This window comes from Podarcis gaigeae, assembly GCF_964106915.1.
Source record: "Podarcis gaigeae genome assembly, chromosome: 1".
In the NCBI taxonomy this organism is placed as follows: Eukaryota; Metazoa; Chordata; class Lepidosauria; order Squamata; family Lacertidae; genus Podarcis; species Podarcis gaigeae.
In genome coordinates this window covers 75521229-75543734 of record NC_139678.1, presented here as the reverse complement: position 1 = coordinate 75543734, position 22506 = coordinate 75521229, and the positions used below count along the sequence as shown (strand labels likewise).

General features: G+C 41.3%; 1 protein-coding gene across 17 annotated transcripts in view; it reads left to right on the top strand.

Annotated features, from left to right (window-relative positions):
* The window catches only part of BRSK2 (BR serine/threonine kinase 2), a 404628-nt gene that overhangs the window by 355771 nt on the left and 26351 nt on the right, over positions 1-22506 (top strand). For 13 of the 17 annotated variants that reach the window (XM_083718472.1, XM_083718481.1, XM_083718480.1 and 10 more), the window contains 5 exons: positions 4805-4865; positions 7326-7938; positions 11032-11080; positions 19618-19741; positions 22183-22363. In XM_083718472.1, coding sequence (XP_083574598.1) covers positions 4805-4865; positions 7326-7938; positions 11032-11080; positions 19618-19741; positions 22183-22363 — 1028 coding nt within the window. The remainder of the gene's footprint in view (positions 1-4804; positions 4866-7325; positions 7939-11031; positions 11081-19617; positions 19742-22182; positions 22364-22506) is intronic. The other 4 variants (XM_083718471.1, XM_083718470.1, XM_083718474.1 and 1 more) reach the window with 1 other exon arrangement.

Sequence of the window (22506 nt, the reverse complement as noted above, 5' to 3'; positions counted from 1 at the left end):
ATGGCCTTTCTACCTCTAACAAACTCAAGAAGAACAAAAAGTAGCATAAATTTGTCAGGTGCTATTTTTTCTGGCATGGAGATACAAAATAGGCAATGCTTTTCCTGTTGAATTTCTATTTATTAAGCTGTGTCAAAGGCACAAGAGCCCTGTCTGGGGTCAAAAGGCACCATACACCTCTCTCTCTCTCTCTCTCTCTCTCTCTCTCTCTTTATCTCTCTATCTCTCTATCTCTCACTCTCTCTCTCTCTCTCTCTCTCTCTCTCTCTCATCTCTCTCTCTCATATATCCATCCTTTTTTTATTACTGTTGAATTGGTACTCATGCTTCTGTCATGTTGTGTTGCTTTCCTGGGGAATGACAGATTATAGAAGCAGAAAGACCCCAACCATCCACTTTCTTAAGCAAAAACAAAACCCTGAAGGTCATATTTGACCAGTTTGCTTTTTTTGTTTTATTGGAGGGGGGCTGACAGGTTTTTGTTTGTTTGTTTTGAATCCTGAGAGAAATAATCACTTCGGTGCAGTTAGATCATTTAAAGCATTTTTTAAAAAATCAATCACATCAGGAGAGATTTGGTTGCCCAGTTAACAAACTAAACTGCCTATAGTTCATCATAAGGGGAACTGTGAGACACAGGAATGTGGCAGGCTGATGAAGAGGTGTTGACATTTCCATTCCACCTTAAGGGGCAGACGTGTGGAACTGTTGCGTGTCACATGTCTGTTTACATTCCATGATTCATGGTCTTTCTACGGCCTTTCCCTTTACAGGTGTGAAAAATGTTTCCAGTTTCTAAAATAGTTTTACTGTGAAGCAGGATCAAACATGTTTCAGATATTCTGCTATGATTTCTAACAGACACATATTCAGAGTTCTTGTTGTTGTTGTTGCTGTTATTATTGTTGTTGTTTAGGGCCTGAAATTTAATAAAAGATCTTGTAGTCCCGGTCCACAGGTTTCAATCATATAGACATAATATAAAAGAAAAAAGATGGGAAGGAAAGAGGAAAGCAAACTTTGGAGCAGCTGCTCTTTCATTGGCCAGTGTATGGGGTCAGGCTGATCTCTTCCCTCCCTTCCTGGGAGGCAAGGATTGCCTTGACTGGTGGAAGAGGGCAGAGAGTGGCTCTTTTTGATTCTGCAGCCCCGAGTTCCTGGCAGTTGGAGCAGGTTTTTCATTCATGGGAGGGGGAAAGACAAACTCCTTGCAGCTGCTCCTTCTTTGGCTTACAGATGGAGCCAGGATTGCCTCATCATTGCCATGATGATCTTCTAGCATACTGCTCTTACAAACTCATGGTAATAAAATGTTCACAACACACTGTGTCACTCATTAGGGGTGGAGAGGAGTGTCCAAAATATGTTCAACCCTCAAAAGAAGATACCTGCTCAATGTATGACCAATTGTAAGAAATTTACCCGACCAGAATAATGAGAGACAAGACTCACTTTAATTCCTCCAAAGATTCTGTGAAGATTATATGCAAATGGATGTTTCCTGTTAAATAATTGTCTTTCAAATCCATAGATAAAAAAACCCTTTCAGCAAAGTAAGGTGTCACAATTCCTTATTTTTGTCCTCCCAGTATGACTACTCGTGTTACTCATGCTGGTGATAATGTCTATGGAGCTTCCCCAAAAGGAGAATCCATATTGCTACCCAGTGCACAATCTCTGTCTTTGCTTGAGTCTGAATTCTCAGTGCTCTGGGCCAGTTTCATGAGAAGGAGCTGACCCCTGGTTTCTTTGCTGATGGCTGATGGGTGAAGAACAGCACCAAAGAACCTTCCTTCAGAAATTTTAAATAATGTGGCTAGGGTGCTCTGTTTTCTTAACCTGCAAAGGTGATACTGACAGGAGTGTAAGACCTACAAAACCCCACTTCTTATTTTCATTTCCTTTAAGGCATTGAACTACAAGGATGCTTCTAGGTTCAGTTTGGAGGTTATTCTTTATAAACAAGCTTTGACGTATTTAAGTGTAACATTTTCTTTATAGCTGCAAGCTTTAAAACTAGATTAATAAAACTGTAGTTTATTCACTAAAGGCCTACAACCAATTTCCTGGCTGATAAATAGCATAGCATATAACTCTCCTCTCACCATGTATCTCTATCCCTCTCTGCCCTCTGTGCCTTTGGTTCATTCTTTCTCATGCTGATCCCCACATTGGTGGAGTGAGGCATGCAGGCCTCAGGGTCTTCCAACAAATAAGCAGCCTTGAGAAGGGGGGGTTCAAAGAGAGGGGACATCTACAGCACTCCCTCTGGAACCCACGGGAGGATCATCCTTGGCCAGCCACTCCCCAGTCTTTTAAAAGTGCCCCCTAAGCTGTGTGTGATCCTTGTTCTCATGATAATTCAGGGAGGCATCCCTGCTGCCATGGCAATGAGGAAAACACAGCTAGTGCGCTGATATTTGCTGCCTCCCATCATAGGCTGAACCAAATCTCCCAGTTCCAGTTACAGATAGGTAGCCGTGTTGGTCTGCCATAGTCAAAACAAAAAAAATTCCTTCCAGTAGCACCTTAAAGACCAACTAAGTCAGTTCTTGGTATGAGCTTTCGTGTGCATGCACACTTCTTCAGGTATCTGAAGAAGTGTGCATGCACACGAAAGCTCATACCAAATCTCCCAGATTATCAGCTTTTGGATTTGTTTGTTTTTTAAAAAACAAATCCTTCTCTAGCTGTTGTAGAACCTGAGACAGGAAGCAAAATGTGTCGGCACCAACTCTGCCCGTTTATAAAGCAAGCCAGCTCCTGCTTTATAGGGTTGTTCATTAACAAATGAAGCCATGGTTCATTTAGGACAGCAGAGCTAGCCAATTAGACAAAAGGAAGGCTAGAATGACACACCCACTGGTTGTAGGAGTAACTTCCTGATTCACTTTTATCTGGACAGTAGTGTGTCTACCCCGCCAAAAGGTAGCATCTTTCTAACTAAGGACTTATTTCATACCCTAAAATATAACCCACGCATACCCAGGGCTGTACACATTTTTTAATAACCCTGCCAGTACAGATAAAGTCCATCCGTATTAAACCTGTATTGCAGGTGGGAGGGAGGGACTGGCTGAGAGGACATGGCTTAGCTCAGTGTTGTTATAACAATACAACAACAGGGGGAAAGGGGGCATTGGAGTGACAAATAACAACTGTTCAGTGCAGTTAACTAGTCTCCTGGCATGTTATCTTTTTTAGGGAGATGCAAGGGAGCTGTGAAATTGATTGTAGCAACAAAAGGCAAGAATGGAGAGTTTCGGCAGTTAATTAAAGGCCAGGAAAATAACAGGGTTTCAGTCAAGGGTGAGAAGATGTCATCTGGACACCAGGTGTATCTTTTGATGGCTAGCAAATCTGCCCATTGAGATGCAATAGCGGGGTAGAGGCTAGGACTGCTCAGCTTAGTAGACCCAGTGCCCATGCCTTATGAGAAATGGTAGACCTGCTATCTGATGCTAGTTATATATGTATGTATGGGCAACTTGCACACATTTAACTTGCACAATCTCAGCCTTATGTGCTTGCCAGCCAGCAGCTTAAATCATACACATTAAGCACACACAGGGTGGAGAGCTTAAAAGCTCTTTCCGAGCCAGGTTTTCCTGTTGATGTACAGATGTACATTATATACATCCATTATATATCTCTTACCTTATAACTTGCATGTCATAGATCTAGTTATATGAGCAGAATCAAAATGTTCTCTTTGAGAAATCTATACATTCATTAATTTGTTTTACTGAAAGCAGTCCCGCCACCATAAGGTTGCAATACAGATTAGGACTAAGTGATATATTGCATATTATCTTGTTGACTGGGTTTGCTTCCATTGTTGTATCATCCTTTTTAAAGACCATGGTTCCAGCAGAGATGAGGAAGGTCAAGGCAAAGATTTCAAGAAATGCCAACATAAGCTGGCCATTTCTTTAACATTTTTCACATATGGGGCTGTTGAACATGCTTTTGATTTGTACTATGGATCAATGGTGCTGATGTGGAAATGAAAGAGGAGGAAAATTTGAATGTGCATTATTTATAGCCTATGTAGGTTTCTCTCAGACATTAGACATAACCGGAGACGTGAAAATATCTTTGGTAATGTGTGTTAGCATTGATAACTGGGATTGACAAGGAGCTCCTTTGCGTCTGTATTTGGCCATGTGAATTCCATGCTGTTTCTGAGCCACTTATCTATGCACAATCATTTTGATGAATGGTGATAGCAAGGGGCTGAGGCCTTTGGAAGTAGTATTGTGCCTGTAAACATATGGGCCAATGATTTCATATGAAATACCTTGCTAGTCAGTGGGAAAAAATATTTCCTAAATGGAAGGTTAAGAAAGATCCATCTGATTTCAAAATGATGGTGTTCTCAACCAACAGGAGAATAGGTGATTTATATACTTGTTGGTCTGCCATGGTAAAAACAGCTGCAGCAGTGCAGTCTATTTCTTTCCTTGTGAGATATTTCTCTTTTTACCTGATCTTTACAACAGAGATCAAAGCTCCTTCAGAATGAGATCATGGGGGATAGGATGGGGATCTTATAAGGGAGGTATTTCCAGATGCACACAGAAAAAAAATATTATAAAACGTGAGACTGATGAACAAAGGGATGGGCATCTTCATGTACATCTACCCTTTGAAAACAAATGTCAGCTATATAAGCAGTTTCTTGTTAGAAATGTGAGCCACAACTTAATGCAGAGGTTTAATATGGTGGTGGCTGGCACAGCAGGGTGGTGTGTCTTTTGACAGGGGTTTCTCAGGGCCTTGTCTTCCTGTTGTGTTTACTCAGGTCTCGCTCAATCAGTGGAGCTTCCTCTGGCCTGTCGACCAGCCCACTCAGCAGTCCAAGGGTAAGTGGGATTATTTGGGGTCATGGTTTATAACTACTCTCTCATGTGAGCTCAGTGACATTTAATATCTCTTTCCCCATTTTGAAGGGTGGCTTAGTTAGCTAGGGATGTGGGGCAGCTATAAAGCACAGCTTGCTGTTTGTGAATGTTGGGATAGGGTCCTTCTGCAGGGCTGCCTGTGCTTCTGGCATCATTGCCACCTAAGGTATCATTGTGGCCTAGCATGATGCCAATGTATATAACCCTGTTAAGAGAGTTTTTCATACGATGAAGAAAACATCTGCTGCTTATTGCAAGCCCATGGTGAGGCACTGAACCATAACAGCTAGAGCTACTTTGGGACTGAATAGCACAGCTGAAGAACGCTGGAAAAACAATGAACTCTAGTCTGAACAAGAATCATACAGAGTTGGATTAGGATGTTCCAGTAAGGAAGCTGAAAGTCGCTTGGATTTGAGGGGCAGAAAGAGAATCATTCCAAAGAAGTAAGAAATTGCGCAGTCTTAGAGAGTCTGCTTGAACAGGCCCTTTTTTGTTAGTCCTTGGGCAAGCCAAAGCTTGATTGGTTCTTTTTTTTAAAAAAAACAGGCAGTAGCTTGTCTAAATATATGTTTTAATTCACGGGTGGCTAAAATAACGTTGGCTCAAAGGTAGTACTGAAAGTCAGGTACTTCTCTAAGGGATACATGCCAATAATGGGTGTGGCCAATGCATATTTCTACATGCACACACCACAGACATACATTCCACACATGCACACTCACCACCATACACAACACACACACAAACAGCATCTATCCTCACTACACCTACAGGCATGCACACGTTCCCCCACCCTCTGTTACGCAAACAATTACACACAGACACACATGATGCAGACAGGGAACCAGTTCATTTACATTTCTTCTGTTCTTAGTCAATTCAGCTTCTGTTCTTACATACAGTTATATGCAATTATCACAGTTTTATGCAATTTTCACTTCTTATGTAAGTTAATTGCCCAAACTGCAGGGCAATACATTGTTACATATTTGTGAATTCTTCTAATGGGCTTGCACTCATTCACAAATGAACAGTAAATACAATTTTATTGTTACTTTTTTTCTAATCCATGCTCTATGAAAGGAATATGTTCTCTATTTTAAAAAAAATCTTTTCTTCTAACAGTGTTCTTTTTTGCATTTTGTTCCCTGGGTGTATTGAATTTCTATTTTAAAGTTTTTCTTGGACTGTTCTTGAATCTAACACTTGCTAATTAAGTTTTGTTGTTGTTTTACAAAACAACATAATCCCCTTTTCTGACTTCATTTATGGCTGATTATGAATTGTGTGTTTTGTATGTTTACTGCATAAAGCACAATGATCAGCCACAGAATGGAATTCTGGTACTGTGTCATAAAAACTGAGGAATGTTTTTCTCTTATGTTTTTTTAAAAGTATAAGACTGTCTGATGAAGGGAGGACTTAGATGTAATAGGGGCACTTAGAAAGCAAATCTTCTTTGGTGACCCTTGGGGTATTTTAATTAAACCCTAAAGTGGCTGTAGTTCCACGATCTCTTAAAATTTGAAGCCCAAACTGGCCCATGGTTCCATGAGCTGTTAAGATTTCATATAGTAAAGCCTGCCAGAGAAAACTGGGTCCCTCTGGGTGGAAGGCCAGGAAGGAATGGTGGTGAAATGATAGAGGCTTTCCCCCTCCTCAGCCTCACTCACACCCTCTCTCCATGTTACTGAAACTTGTGGTGCTTTGACTGAGGAGAGTCAATGTGTGTAGTAATCTGTGTGCTTCTATCATTACCTGCTGCACACATGTTATTTTGATCTGCATTTCCTTGCTGTTTTTGATTGTGGTAGACGTTTTGAGCTGGGAGAGAGGGCACACTCAGCCTTACATGCTTACATGTCAGGTTCCCCTGTGGCTTGAATGATGCTTCCTTCCCCTTCCCCACCTCCCTTCAGCCCTGTTCTCTCTCTCTCTATCTGTGAGACAGTCAGAACAGCTCAGGGGTACGGCCTTTTCTCTCTCGCTCTGTCTCGCTCTCTCTTGCTGCTTCCCCTCCCTCGCCCACCCTTTTAGTTTCTTACTTTCTTTTCCTTCATGTTAGTTTTTGCTCTGTGGTTTTTTTATTTGCTGACACATGGTTGGTTAATATGATGAAGCTTGTGACAAAACTGTTGTTTTCACTACCGCCACTGCTGCTGTTGTTGACTATGCTGTGTTCCCAGCTAACTGCATGTCTTTTTGTTTTTTGTTTGTGTTTGTTTTTTGTTTCTTTGCAATTCCCTAACCCCCCACCTCCTTCACCCTCACCTCCATAACTCTGATCTCCTTGTGATGTGGCTCACAACCGCAACTCAAATGGGCTTTATTTCTCTATTCACCCACTTTGTGCGTATGTGCGTGTGCGTTTTGCTTTTCTTGAAATGCATGGGTACTTTCTCTGTGTGTATCTTGTAGCCTATCAGAAAATTTTTCATCCCCCCTCAGACTCCTGACCTCCCTTTCACTCCCCGCCCCCAAGTCTCCCTGGACTCCGATGCTTGTAGGAATGCTTCCAGGCCCGGACATGTTCTCCAGCCAAAGCCGGCACTTCAACCCAATCCAAAGACACAGACTTTGCCATCCAAGTGTAGATTGGCTGAAAAACCACTCCAGTCTACCAAATCCAATCCCCTGCCCTCTAGCAATGCTACAGTCCCACCTTCCCCAAATTCTCCTGCACAGAACACTCAGGGCCGTCCACCTGCTCCTGGGTTTAGCCCGCAGCTGGCTGTTCCTACCGTGCAAACCAACCCTATGTCTCCTGTTAGATTGCTCCCTTCTAGTACTGACCCAAGCACCAAATCTATCCCCATCATACAGGTCACCCCTCACCCCTCTCCAAGGGGCAGTCCCCTCCCTACCCCCAAGGGGACACCTGTCCATACGCCAAAGGAGAGCCCAGCAGGCACACCCAACCCTACGCCACCATCCAGCCCCAGCATTGGAGGAATGCCCTGGAGAACACGGCTCAACTCGATCAAGAACAGCTTCCTGGGATCGCCACGCTTCCATCGCAGGAAATTGCAAGGTACATCTGATCTCAAAATGCGGCAGTGTTAGGTTGGCAGGTAGAAGTACATATCAGTGTAAAGAGTGGTTGGTTAGTAGATAGCACAGACAGAGAGTATAGAAGGAAATTTGAAAGTTGTTGTTAACCAAACAATGAACACGTTGCAATTCTTCCAGTGTGTGTCAATTACCATATGAACTTCATTCCCCCTTTTTTCCCTGACCCTGAGCTTGGAAAACCAATTTTTAATTTTCTCAGCAGGAAAACCTAGTTAGGCTTCTGCAAGTCATAATACTGTTTGTGATGCTTGATGGAAGATGGAGCCCACTGAGAAGCAAGAGCTAAGTGTAATGCAGAGGTTTGTCAGGGCTACAACTCCCATCATATAGTGTTGTCACTAATTATTTACCAAGGTGCACAAGCTGTAAAGCACCGTTGATTTAAGGGAGTACACCTATGGAATTTTATTATATAATTTTTTTACATAAGACCTCTTCTCACATGGGTCATCATTAGGAACTATGTCTTTAATCATACATCTCTCTCTCCCAGTAGACTACCTCAGGCATGTTCAACAGGTAGATCGTGATCTGCTGGTAGATCACGAGGGTGTCCCAGGTAGATCGCCACCCCCCAGGTCGATCTCCCCCCCTCAAAAAAAGAAGCTCAACAACTTTTGCTTCCTAAAAAAAGCTCAGCTCAACAACTCTGGTCCATCCTTCAGTGACAATGGGTAAATCACTGTCAGTTTTTTTTATATACTGTGAGTAGATCACAGTCTCTTGGAAGTTGGACGTTCCTGGACTACCTGAACAAGGCAAAAGTACCAGTTTTTATACTAAGATTACAAGTGTTGTTATACTATCCAATCTCTCCATCCTGTGCCTTCTACTCATGGCTTTGGTACTTGCACTGCACTTCTAGCCTGCTGATTTTCAGTTGTTTCTGACTTGAGGCACACACTGGCCTTGGTTCACACATGTCACTAAACCATGGTTTGCCTAGCCAAAATGTGGCTTTTTAAATATCTGTGTCCATCTTAGCAGACTAACCATGGTTTGTTTCCTGGCATACAATTGTGTGAAACCATGGTTTGTTTTTGGCTTTCAAATTGTGGCTTGTTTTAACTATTGTGTCCAAACTCTGTAGATTTGCTTCATCATGATGTGTGTGGCCAGACACACACTAAGATACAGAAGCATGAGGCAAGAGCAGTTGGAAAACAAACCATGCTTTGGAGAAGCAAACCATGGCTTGCTTGCTTACTAATTTAAGCTTGCTGGTGATTTGCTGAAGAAACCATGGTTAAAACAAACAATGACTTAGAAGTATGTGCAAATAGAGCTACTGTGTGCAATACTGCAGATTCAATTATATTCCTCAGATATGAGCTTCTCCAAATCAAAGGTGACCAGCATGTGGAAGCAGGGTGAAAATATCTACCTCCAGTTAAATTGTTCCTGAACTCGTTTTTATTTCTTTAATTGGTACCTTAAGATTTATTTGAGACATGGCTTTTAGAAAGCTAGGAAAACCTATAGAAAACAATGGGTTGCATCTTTGGTTATTTTATGACATGATTCCCACCCCCTTCATAGGCCCAGATCTTCAAGAAACACCTATCATATTGCATTTCCATATGTATTCAAGATTAAGGCAGCCACTACACGTTTTCTTGGAAAGTTGAGCACTTTTAATTTATTGACATGATGGCTAGGGTTTGGGAAGGATTCAAAACAGAAGATGATCTTAAAGTTCACTCTTCATGAAGACAGACCTACAGATACAGACAAGTGAACAAAGATGCTGTATGGTCCACAAAGATAAGGTGGTTTATTAAAGAATTGACACCCTTCATGGAGGAACTGATGTATGCAGAATATAGCTCCAGGCTGACTTTATTTATACCCTATTACATGATTAGTGGGTTTTTGCACAATTGTTGTTACAACTTTGCCCTGTGCAGCATTTATCAATTGTCCTCATTGGTATCTGTTCTAAGAAGATAGTCCTCCCTCCCAGTATTCATTACAGGGGACCCCTTAATAGACCAGCATTATACAGAAGTGTGTGTACAAAGCATGATTAACTGAAGCTCTTGCATGTTGCTCATGACACAGCATTAAATGAAAAATCTCATCTCTGAAAAACTTAGAGCCGCTCCCTCTGTAACAACCCATTTTGCTGAATCATTGAGGCCCATAGTCTTTTCAATACAGTATTTTGTACTTGTAGTATTAATGATATGGCAAAATAACATTAACCCAGCTCCATGGACCACACAAAGTACTTTACGAAGTTCCCTTCTTCCTTTCATGTCGGAGCGAGTAATGAAATGAAGACACAAATGACCAGAGTTCTGAGCAAGGTGCTGTCTTCACTGATGTGCATTGTTGTTGTTTTTTGGATGGAGAGGAACTCCATGAGGACTCATGTTAATAAAGGTTACATAAGGCACAATTACTGCTTTATATGTTTATGAGCAAATACTGTCTGTTACTGGAAATCTCTTTTCTTTCCTAATTCAAGGTTGGTTAAAATATGCAAATACAGTAGGAAATTTCCACAGCTCAGCATTCCAGCTCATTTGTATCTTTGCTGAAATTTCTGCTGTAGTATATGGCAGATTTCTTATTCTCTGTTTCAAGGGGAAAGGGTAATAGTATTCCATCTATGGACTTTGCACATACTCATGGTGTTGTAGGGCTAAGTGTGCAGCATACCAGTTTTTAGTTTTCTGTGGGTTATAGAACTATTTCAATGCTACTATTAAAAATCAGCCCCAGACATCTTGGCAGATACAATTATGCTGCAAATTACTTTCACAACAGTCATCAATTCTAAGTTGAATAGATACAGTTTAATTGCCCAGGCCAAACTATGAAATCCCAGTATGTAAGTATAACATGTAAGGTACATGTGGATATAGGAGCAGTGTGGCTCCATTATTTGATATTAAAACAATAAGTTATTTGATATTAAAACAATGAAGTGCTTGAAATATATTTTGTGTGAACTTTGATTCCACATTTATTGACTTTGAATTGGGAATCAGCATTTTCTTTTTCTCCTCCTCTTATGCTTTGTCTCTGTCTGTGTATGTATATATAGTACCGACGCCAGAAGAGATGTCGAATTTAACTCCAGAATCTTCCCCAGAGTAAGTAACTCACTACAATACTATTAGTATCAGCACTGATTTGTTTCCTGTGTACTTGTCAATAGATCAGAGTGAGACAGAATGTTCTTTATCTAGCACTCCTAACAAATGAATTCATACCACTCTGGTTGCAGCAGGTCACAAACAAGGTGTCAGGGCAGTTAATATACACCCTCAAGGGTAGTGCTAGGTTAAGGGATAAATTTAGGACAAGGGTAGCTAGCACATAGGACTCATACAACTCCTCAAGAGGGGTTTTTGGACACCCAAAATTTGTCATTAAAAAAAGTGGGTTTTTTTGTTTTTAATTACTGTTCTTGTGAATCTCCTGCTGTTATGCTATGAAACTGAATATTGTTGTGGCTTCAAATTCCCACCCCCTCCCCACCCCACTCAAAAAGAGAAAAGTCTCATTAATTCTTTTAAAGTTGCTGGCTGCTCTTTACACTCTGATTCTCTCATGGCAAAAGACCTTTGTGACCTCACCCAAAGATTCCCCAGAATTTGACTCTATAAAAAATCAATTGGCCATTTTTACATTTGGACACGTTGTCCCCCGGGTGTTGAGCATTGGCCAGTGCAGTCCACAGCCTGATAATGGTTAGCTACTCCTGATTTAGGAAACTGCAGGAGCTCAAGAAAACAAATGGGTTGCTTTGTTTGTCTGATAAGGATTTTTAAGAAAACAAAACCCAGTGCATAATTTTTTTTTCAGTCCCTCGGTGCATTCCTCTCCACCCTCACTTCATAGGAAAAGTCTTAAAAAGGAAAACCAACATCCAATTCTTCATGTATTTAACATACTCCTTTCCATAGGTTTTAGTGAATAGCTTTTTCAAGCAATCTAACTTACACTGGACCCTGTGTCTCTCTTTGGGGTCAATAGAGCAAACAGCCTTGAAAACTTAAGCAGTGTCTCGACTTCATATATTGTTCAAAGTCACAGTGAACTGCTGCCCTTGCTAACTTTCTTTGGTAGGAAGTAACTCATACAGTAGGAGGTGAAAGCTGGTGTAGGGATGGAAGTTTCTACAACAGTTCGGAAAGGGCTACACAGGAAATACAGTAGCCATTCAGAAATAATGTGTTTTCTCAATTGCATTAGACCCAAAGTAATTTTAACAAAAATGTCATTGAAGAATTACATAGGACTAAATGCCTTTTTGGGGTACTTTGCCTGTGAACATTTCTCCAGAGATTCCCTTTTAGTGCAAAATAATCCTCCATAATTTGCACAGCATTTTCTACTACGTTCCAGATTGCTGCTTTCTTGGCTGCTGAAATGATCTTATATTGGTTAAGGCACAGAGTGAAATAATCATGAGCTCTAGATTAAATTTTGATCCGAGAAGATCTCTTAACTGGAGATGGTGATATGGTCCTTGCCATTTTGAAGTGTGAAAACTGAGTAGTGCAACCCTGATGCAACAGCAGTCAGGGCAGTAAAGAGTGGTGGAAGGGACTTAATGGGATCCTTTTCTTTCCTTTCCACCATATTCTCTCTTCCTTCTCTCTCCCCTTCTTTTTGTGTGAGATCCTTTGTGAATGTGCTGCCTTTCTCTGTGCCTCGCTCTCTCTTTAAGAACTGCCGGGTAGAAGTAAAGGCATTCTTAGTAGGCAGTTTGGATGCAACTCAAAGCCTAAGGCCTTTTCCCCCTTTCCAATATAATTGCTGAATTAATGAGTTCAATTGGATGGCACCCTGCAGTAAACATAATAAAAGTTGTAAAAAATAATGAACTGTGTTTTTATTTCAGTCGTCAGTGCCTTTATGCTCTGTGGCCACTCTAAAGTTCTGTATTGTTTTTGCTCTGAGAGCAAGATGTCTCCGTTGCAGAAGAGCCCTTAGTGGTCCCATGATTGAAATGTTGCATAAATGTGCTTCCTTACACTGTTGCTGCATCTTTTAATGAATCTAATTCGTTTAACAGTTCTGAGGACTGGATATTATACCTTGACATGTCTAGGTAATGTGTATCATTTTATTTGTGGGAAAGCCTAGATAAGCTCATAGAAATTAAATGGATAAGCCCATATCCCCTTCTGGTGTAAAGCAGCATGACTCCATCTGCTTTTTAGCATTCTGTATAGCAGTACATGTATTTAAGAAGAAAAAATTGATAATAATCCAAATTGTGCATAATATTTTAACCTTTACAAACATTAAACAGGCACCTCCATCCAAAACATTTTCATGTGTGTGTTTTTTAAAGTCAGCATCCAGTTGCCTTGTTTGGGCAATTATAATGGTGTGGAGCAGGAGAGCAGAGCCAAACCTACTGGCCCTGGCCCTACCATCCCAACTCAGTCAGGACCTCCCTCCTGCTGTCTGCCTGCATGTTGGTGAGCATGTTTAAAGTTTGCTCATTGCACATATGCCCCCTCCATGAGCTAGAACCAAAAATTGGGGGCGGGGAGCCTATGAGCATCCCCTCTGCAGGCATTATTCCCACCGCATGGACAACAGGGAATGGGCTGTTGAGGACATAACGACAGGGGAAGTTCTGCACAGCAGTCCTCTCCCACTCCGCACAACTGGTGCCATGTGTATTGAATGACCAGATATGGCTAATCAGCTTTATCCTTCCCATCAGTTATTGAGAAAATAAATTACATGTGAAAATTATCAGATCAGATGGAACATATCTGTGAAAGTATTATTGTTTGGGTGCCGTGTTTTCACTGTACTCACCTTACTTTTGCAGTGGCCAAGGGATATTTTTAGGTGTCCTTTTTTTCATTCCACAAATCATCTCACCAGTGGTGTCTGCACTCCAGCAGCCTTCCTGGGTGTCCATGCTTCAGTTAAAGCTCAGGAGAAGACATTATGAGATAACTCCTCCCATGAGCCTTTTTCAGATTAGGAAGCACAGGCAGCTGGGGAGATTCCAGAGTGCTACAGAAAGGTTTACACGTACCAACCTCCGCTACCTTGCAATAATAAAGTTAGCTCAAAATCTCAATACCCACCAAAATTCAAAAGAAATTATTTTTCTAGTGCCCTGAGAATGAGACAGAAAAATGGAAGCCTCTTTCACAGGGGAAGAAAACTTCAAAGAAACTGTAGAAGCATTTGCCACATTGTAGTAGTTCACATGTCTCTAACCATACACATTCTAGAACAATTAGATATAAAAGGATAACTAGAGTGGGATCCTAGCATCACTTGCTAGTTCAGTCTTTGTCCTGAGGACTTATCTGTTAATGCAAAGGAACTTAATATTTAAGAAAAATATGTAAACAAAAGGTCTTTAAAGCACCTTGGTCAACTTCACACACACACACACACACACATATATATATATATACTGCTTTTTTATTTGCGGGTGACAGGGACCATATTCTACTGTGGCAGCACAGACCTGGGGATTGAGTCCAAAAACTACCATAAAAAAATGATACATTGAACAGGTTTCAAACACATTTTAGGCAAAACTCTGTGATCTTTCTCATTGGTATCTTGCAGTGACTTTTCATACTAATAATGTTGGTATGCTTAGTTAGGCTGCTTAGTTCCTATTGAGATCAGTTGGACTGAAGCATTCTAAATGCATACATTAGGGGTGGCTAACAGCTATGGAGGGCTCCCAGCACGTTTTTTCTGCCCCTCCAGGACCCCACTGATTTCAAAAAAGGGGTAAAGTTAAAGTAGACTCATCACCCTGTTGGGTAAGCAAATCTTCCCACTTCAGTCATCAGATGGGTCATATGAACAGGGAGGGATAATAATCAGCCTTCTCAGCTGATCTGCATGGGCCAGCTGAGGAGGGCATTTTGCCTACCTGTGTTGATGAGTGAGAATATGGTGCGGCCATACTCACTGCTAGTATACAACATGCAGCCCTTCCTGCGTTGGCCAAGGGTGAACGCAGCCCTTGGGCATAAAAAAGGTTAGCCTTCCCTAGTGTACAGGACTGCAGGCACGGGAAGCAATTCATGGAGAGAGCTGCCTTTGAGCCACAAGCCAATAGAAACATAATGGAATTGGTGGTTGCCTAACTTTTATTCTCTTGGTGTTTCTGTTTGCTATCACCTTCTATAAATCTGACATTTTAAAAAAGAAAAAAGCATTGCACCATGTGTGCCAGATGATGGAGCTATGCTGATTTGCAGCAGGGCCTCAATTCAGCAAAGTCCTGAATCATGGGACTTGTTTGAACTGGGCTGTATGTATGTGTCCACTAGTATTTTGACTTAGAATTTAGCCCATAGGGGCTTCAGAAATCCCCTGTAGAAGCTAGAGCCTCTAATACAAATTGAGATGGTGTATAAGCATGTTTTACAATGCAATCCTATACATGTCTACCTGGGGATAAGTCTTGTTGAGTTCAGTGTGGCTTACTCCTAGTTAAGTGGAAATAGAATTGCAGCACTGGTCAATAGAGAGACAATTCTGTTTAAATCCATGGGTTTATTTTAGATATAGAGAATGCTGTCATTGTTTGTCTACAACATGATGTAAAATTGCATACTTTCTCCAGTGCACCTTGTTGCTTTCTACCAATCTGTTGGGGTGGAAAACCTTTCTTAAGATAGATGTCAAGTTGATTCTCCAGTGTTTTTCAAGGTCGTTTTTCCCCTATGGACTTCCTACCCTTCAGATATGTTGTGCAAGCTTTTCCTCTGAATCCTAAGGTTGTCCCCGGTGTGTATTCTCCCCTTTATTTCTTTTTTATGTTTCACTCTCCTTCCTTTAGGGTTATTTTCATTATCAACCCCCCAAAACCATCTCCTAAGTCAGTAATGACACTCTACCTTCCAAAAGAAAAAGGGGGAAAGGCCGTAGAACAGTGCTTCCCAACAACATCCTGTTTTGGGCTTCTGAACGTTTCCAAGGGAAGAGAGTTCTGCAGTTGTGGTGCAGCCACTGAGAATATCTCCCTGTGCTCCCTTACTGTTTGAATCTCACACATCGATGGTATTGCTAAACAGATTCTCTCAGTCAACCTTGGGAGTTGCATAAGGGAAGAGGTGGCCTTTAAGGGCTACTGGGGTGAGGCTTTATATATCAAAATTAGCACCTTGAATTATGTCCCTAAAGCAATAGTGCAGCAACTGGGAGCACTGCTAGTTCTGAATATGACAGCCAGCTTTCAATCTGGAAATTCCAACCCACCTTTAAAGTAAAACATTGGGCCAGATTCAACTAACCAGTCCTGCTAGCAGATGCCTGCATAAGGACTTCCACTAGAGCAGCGGAGTTTGACCCCCATCCTCCCCCTGCCCCAATTGGGGAGAGGGTGGAGAACCACCAGAACAGCGTGGCAGGAGAGGGGAGATTCTTACACCAGAACAATCTCTCTAGCACCATGTTGAATTCTTCCCATTACATTCATCTAGATTTGAGGTGATAATATATGAATTGCAATTACTAGGTAGCCTATATAGAACCTTCAGATATCACACTACAGGACCTATCATCCCTGCTCATTTTGCTGGGGTTGTAGCCCAACAACATTTGGAATATTATCCCTGACCCAGATCATAGCAGGACCCAGAATGGCAGAGTTAAGGTAAGGATCTACCAGATCCCCCAGTTCTCAGGGTTCCCATTTTCCTGTGCTGGGGACCTAAGGTTTCCCTTTAGGTACACTGATTTTCTGTGGGTCCTAAGATGTGCTGGGGGAACCGTTGCAGGGTCCTCTGTTGAGAAGTGGGTCTTGTCTGATTCTTGTTCTATGTGCAGATTGGTCTAGGAAGATCCCAACAGCCCCCACAAAATGGAATATGAGTTGCAGCAATGAATCTAGGGAACCCTCGGGATTCAAGCCTGAGTGAGCAGGGTGCTAAACCCAATCAGAATTCAGATTCCTGTGCATACTGCTTCACTTTATTTAAAAAATCATTACTTTAGCCTTCAGCTGATGTAGCTACAACATGTCCAGACAGTGAGTAAGCTGTAAGACTGCAGTGGGGTGGTCTTAGACAATAGTATCCACAGACCCACTGGTACAGTCAATATGAATATGTACCATATAGTTCTGGGATTACTTTGATCACACAAGCGTCTAGGAATACACCAAACTAATTGAGCCACTGGTGTATATAAATCTCTCCTTCCTTGCCCCCAACCCTTACTTGTTAAACTAGTACCTGATAAGTCTATGCAATATGGATATTCTGCCAGGTCTGCTGAATTTCCCTCCTTCATTATAAAACATCAGTGCCACTATCTATACCTCTTTGCCCTGCAGACCCAGCACAGTTACATCAGGAGAACTCGCAAGAATCTATTCTGTCTTGTATCTCGTCAGAAGAACTCTGTATTGCAAGCAGTTACAGGCTCCAGGGTATCACTGGAAACTTAAGCAGGCCCATATAACCTTTATTCCTGGTGATCATTCATGAGATACAGTTTTACCAAGAGTATGCACCTTTTTATCCCTTCTTCTTCTTTTAAAATGGGTTTTTCTTTTAAATCTCCTACCATTGGATGTGAATTAAAACATTCATTTCAGAACAGACCCTACCCTTGTGATTATATGAAGTGTCAGAATGGATACAGTACATCCGTTATCACAGCTCAGAGGCAATTGAAATATCCCAGTTTTTAATTTTACAAAATGGTCTTCAAGTTTTTTAATGTCAATTTCATAATGTTCATAATGCTTGAGGCCTTATTGGGGAAGCAAGTTTCGCTTCTCTCTAATGCAGTGTTTTGCTTGGCTGGCAGCACTTTAAAAAGAAAGCAGTGTAACATTTCATTTTAAAAAGTTTTATTTAGTACACTTGTTAGGGAGTAAGGCTCATTGAACACTGTGGCCTAAGTTTACTCCTGAGTAAACATCCTTAGAAAATTGTGCCGTGAATCTTGAATAACTGAGGCTGCATGCTCCCACCCTTTTTTCCTCCCCCGTGTAGAGTTAATAATTTTTCGGATAGCACTGATTCTCTCTGTTGGAAGCAGCACTGCTTAGATCATGCAGACTAGTGCTGTGCCAAAACCTCTCCTTCAGTTTCTCCAAAGTTTTCTTTCATTGCAAAATATCTTTTCCTTTTTTTCCACCTCATTCTCAGGAGACTTGAGAATTTCCTTGAGTTTTAAGCTTGCTTTATTGCAAGGTAGGATTGCATTTTTCCTTTTATTTTCTGTAAACATTTTGCCAGCACACTGCAGCCTCTTCAGCTGCCCAGCTTCCTAACCTGGAAAAACTCTGTGGGAGGAGTTACCTCATGATGCCTTTCCCTGAGCTGTAATTGAATTGCAGAAAGCTGCAGGGCGCAGGGAGGCTACAGGGCACAGGCCATTGGTGAGCTAGCTTTGCAGAATGAAAGGACCATCAAAAACACCCCTCATATACCACAGAAGTAAAGTAAGTTCATCAAAAACTCTGCAACCCACCCATGAGGATTTCACTAGAATTGTCTCTCCCTGTTTAAATGAGAGAAGGAAATAAATCCCAGTTATTAAAATGTATATATTGTGGCGTATGGAAAGGTAGCCTGTGTTTAGTGGATCGTGGACATATCCAGCAGCAGCATGCACCCGCTGTGTGGTCCATGTACCTGTGCTAGAAAAAGCACTTGCTCCATCCTTCATATGTTTCTATTCAGAGGTGTATTGCAGCAACCTGAAGTCTGAAGGGACTGGGGCAGTTGGATGAATAACTATACATATAAATATCTAATCAGCAAAGGCTTTTAATGTGCAAGGAACAGACAGCATAATTGTTCTGAGGCCTACAGAGTCATTCTGGTGTGTTTGAGGAAGGCAAAAGCCCAGGCTTCTTAATAGCCTACTTAAATGAGTGGCCCTTTCTCTTTACTGTTCCCCATGCTAATCTTTGGCTTGTGGTCAGCTATAGCTGCTTATTAATATTTCAGAGAGTTGTGCTTTCCCAACCCAGTTTTAACAGAGGAACTGGGAGAGATTTGCCAAAGTGTGATTGTTTTCTTTTCCTCTGTTAGCCAGGCAGGCAGATGTAGATGCTTTTTTCTTCTTTCTTTTTTTAAGCTTGCTTTCGAAAGCAGGTGGTGTACAACATTTCTCTCTTAAATGTGTCATATTACTATAGATTAAATAACCTCAGGACTAGACATTGTAATGAGTGTCCAGGGGGCTGTCAATGAGCACAGTGCACGCTGGATTTTTAGGGTGCCAGAGAACACATTCCATTCATGTGCAGAGTGCTTACAGAAATCAGGGTGTGCATGGACTGCATGTGTGCATATCAGTGGCACACACAAAGAGTCCTACCAATGTCCTCCTTATTCAGCTCCCTGCTGTATCTTGTAAAGCTGTTTCACGGTTGTACCCATTAGTGCCTCTGCCCTTCTAGGTTTACTTGAACAGTACAATACCTAGTCTTCTGTTTCCAACTGTACATACTGTTGTAGTAAAGCCAAATGCATCACTGGGGTGCTTTCTGTCTCTGAGCAAATATGACTCTCTTGACACAATGACTTATACCGTTCCACACAGCGTAGCTAAGGCCTAGTTGGCTGTGTATTATAATTGCCTGTGCTTTTCTTCTCTAAATCTTCTCTTTGCTTTCTGTTTTTTCGCCTTTTCTTTCTCTCCCTCCTGGATTGGTCAGGCTTGCCAAAAAATCCTGGTTTGGTAACTTTATCAACCTAGAGAAAGAAGAACAGATCTTTGTGGTTATTAAGGACAAACCGCTGAGTTCTATCAAGGCTGACATAGTCCATGCATTCCTCTCGGTAAGTATGTACATAAACATAAACACACAAGTGAAACTTGATGAGCTGTGGTTCCTCAGCCTGTAGTTCCAGACACATTCCACACTAGTGCCCTTTAAAACTAAAATTTCTTTCTGTTCTCTCCTGTGGCCACAATGTTTCTTGGTTACTGACTAATCAGTTCCTGTTATCTGTGGGAGGCCGTTTTATTTTGGGTTTCTTATCAGCTGGAGTAATTGTTTTTTAGAAATTTTATTTTTTATTACTTTAACCATGTAATTGTAATAATAAAATTAATGAACATTTGCTTTGATTGCAAAGACAAAACTAGTAATTATCACCAACCACACGAGGAACAGGAACTGACTAATGTAAGAGCCAGAAGCAGAAGTCACTTTAAAACAAAGAATGGAGGGAAATTAAAGAGACAGTAGCCCCAAGAAGGCTCAATGCCATTCTGAACTGCATTTTAACAAAATGAGTAGGGGTGCTTTATAGTACTAGAATGCAGGAGAATATACAGTGGTAGGAAAGCTTCTTTCCATTGATGTAGTGTTTTTTATTGTTACTATGGCTATATAGCATGTACTGACTAAATGTAATCTTTATTTTTTTATTTTAAAAAATACAAGCTGTTTTTAAAAATCACAGCTCAGATCTGAAAAAGGTGGGAGGACAATATGAAGAATTCTGGAGTACATTGAGTTGGAAATGCTGTCATCTAAATTCTCTGTAAAAACTGAGTGAAGAGATTATGTCTGCTCCATATTAAATGGCTAGTGTATAAGTGACCTTTGCCTCTTTGTTCTTCAGTTACACCATCTTTCCCTCAACGTTACTCATTTTCTTTTTTATGTATTCATTTCTCACTCATATATGCCAGACTCAGAGCTGGCTTTCTTAGCAGAACTTCCCTGAGAAATAAGATTTTAAAAAGATTAACTTCTTAGGCATATTTTTCAGGTTCCCCAGAGCATGGTGTATAAATCCAGCCATACTCCAAGCAAAATTGCACATAAAATCACGGTGGCTATACATAACGGGTTGATTCCTTTACATTCCCACCTAGTAGCTTATTTCTTACCCTTTTCTGGAGGCCAAAGCAAACTCTGCCCTTGGGAGAACGCAATCTCAAGTCATGTTCTGGAACTCTCCCTGAAATAATTAATCTTTGGGGCTTCTTTTAAAGTGGAGTGTGATACAGTCGTATGTGTAGGAGCAAGAATCCCAAATGATCTTTGCCAGTTTTAAGTCCCTCAGAGAGCAACTCTGTATAGGTCTACTCAGAAGTTGGCATTGGGTGAAATCTAATGTTAGTCGTACTCAGAGTTGACCTGTTGAAATAAATGGGCATAAGTAACTCAAGTCTATTGATTTTGGTGTATCTGAGTATAGTTTACCGTAAGTTGGATAACAATAGGACCTACTCCCAGATAAAAGTGTATAAGATTACAGCCCCAAGTAATTATTGGGAGCTAGTGTGGCAGAGTAGTTAACAGCATGAGCAACATGGTGCTGATTCAGATCTCAGCTCATTGGGAACCAAAGTCAAACTGCTACCTCACAGCCCTCCTCAAACCTGTAATATGGAGGTAATAAGAGTTGCAGGTTTGTTCTAAGGTGCATGAAGATAATGTGTGCAAAGTGCCTTTCAACACTATATTAATAACTTCAAAATGTTTCTTCTTGCCCTTTCCACATTATCAGTCCAAGAATGCTTCCTATACATTTTGACACTTGTGCCATAGCTGTCAATGTTTCCCTTTTTTAAAGGGAAATTCCCTTATTCCGTATAGGATTTCCCTTTAAAAAGGGGGAAAGTTGACAGCTATGACTTGTGCAATACTTCCACAAACCCACGCAGCAGTGTTTTACCGTGGTCCCATTCAAATCTGCAGGGCTGGTCCAGAGAAGAGCAGAGAATGACTATGTGCCTGCACTCTGTAAACTTTGTTCTTGAATGCCTTGGGAGACTATTTCCCCCCCCCCCCAGTCCTGCTTAACATCCATATGAAAGATTCTGGAGGCAATCATTAGGAGATTTGGAGTGTGGTGTCAACCATGTGCAAATGTCACCTTGCTCTGTTTCTCTGTAACATCTGAATCAAGAGAAGCCATGGGTGTTCCAGACTGGTGCCTAGACACAGTGGTGGACTAGATCAGAGCCAGTAAACTGAAATTGAATCCTGGTAAGGCGGAGATGCTGTGTGTGAGCAGTTCTCGGAGCCAGGAGTTTGGGCATTTAACAATTTTTAATAAATGGCTAGCTGATGAGATCTTATTGAAGTTCATTTTTTATTGCTGCAGATCAGACTGGAATGCTCCTTCATTCTTAAAGAAAGGGCAGTCCCACAAAACAGCAGTCTTTCCCATTCAGATTTTGATGCTTTTTAAATTGGTGTGTTGCCACTGGTTTTAGAGTGGTAGTACCATTTGTTCTTCATGTTGTTGTTTCCTACTAGATCCCCAGCCTCAGTCACAGCGTCATCTCACAGACAAGCTTCCGCGCAGAGTACAAATCCACAGGGGGCCCTGCTGTCTTTCAGAAGCCAGTGAAGTTCCAAGTGGACATAACATACACAGAAGGTGGGGAGGCCCAGAAAGAGAACGGGATCTACTCAGTCACTTTCACACTTTTATCAGGTAATTGTCACAAGCTTGCTGTCTGCATGGAGGAGGAGGAGGAGCACAGACAAAATAGTGAGGGCGGCCTTAATTGTAGTTAATTTCTTCAAGAGGCAGCAGCAGTTTGCATGTATGTGGAAGTGTTCAAATGGTGTCTAAAT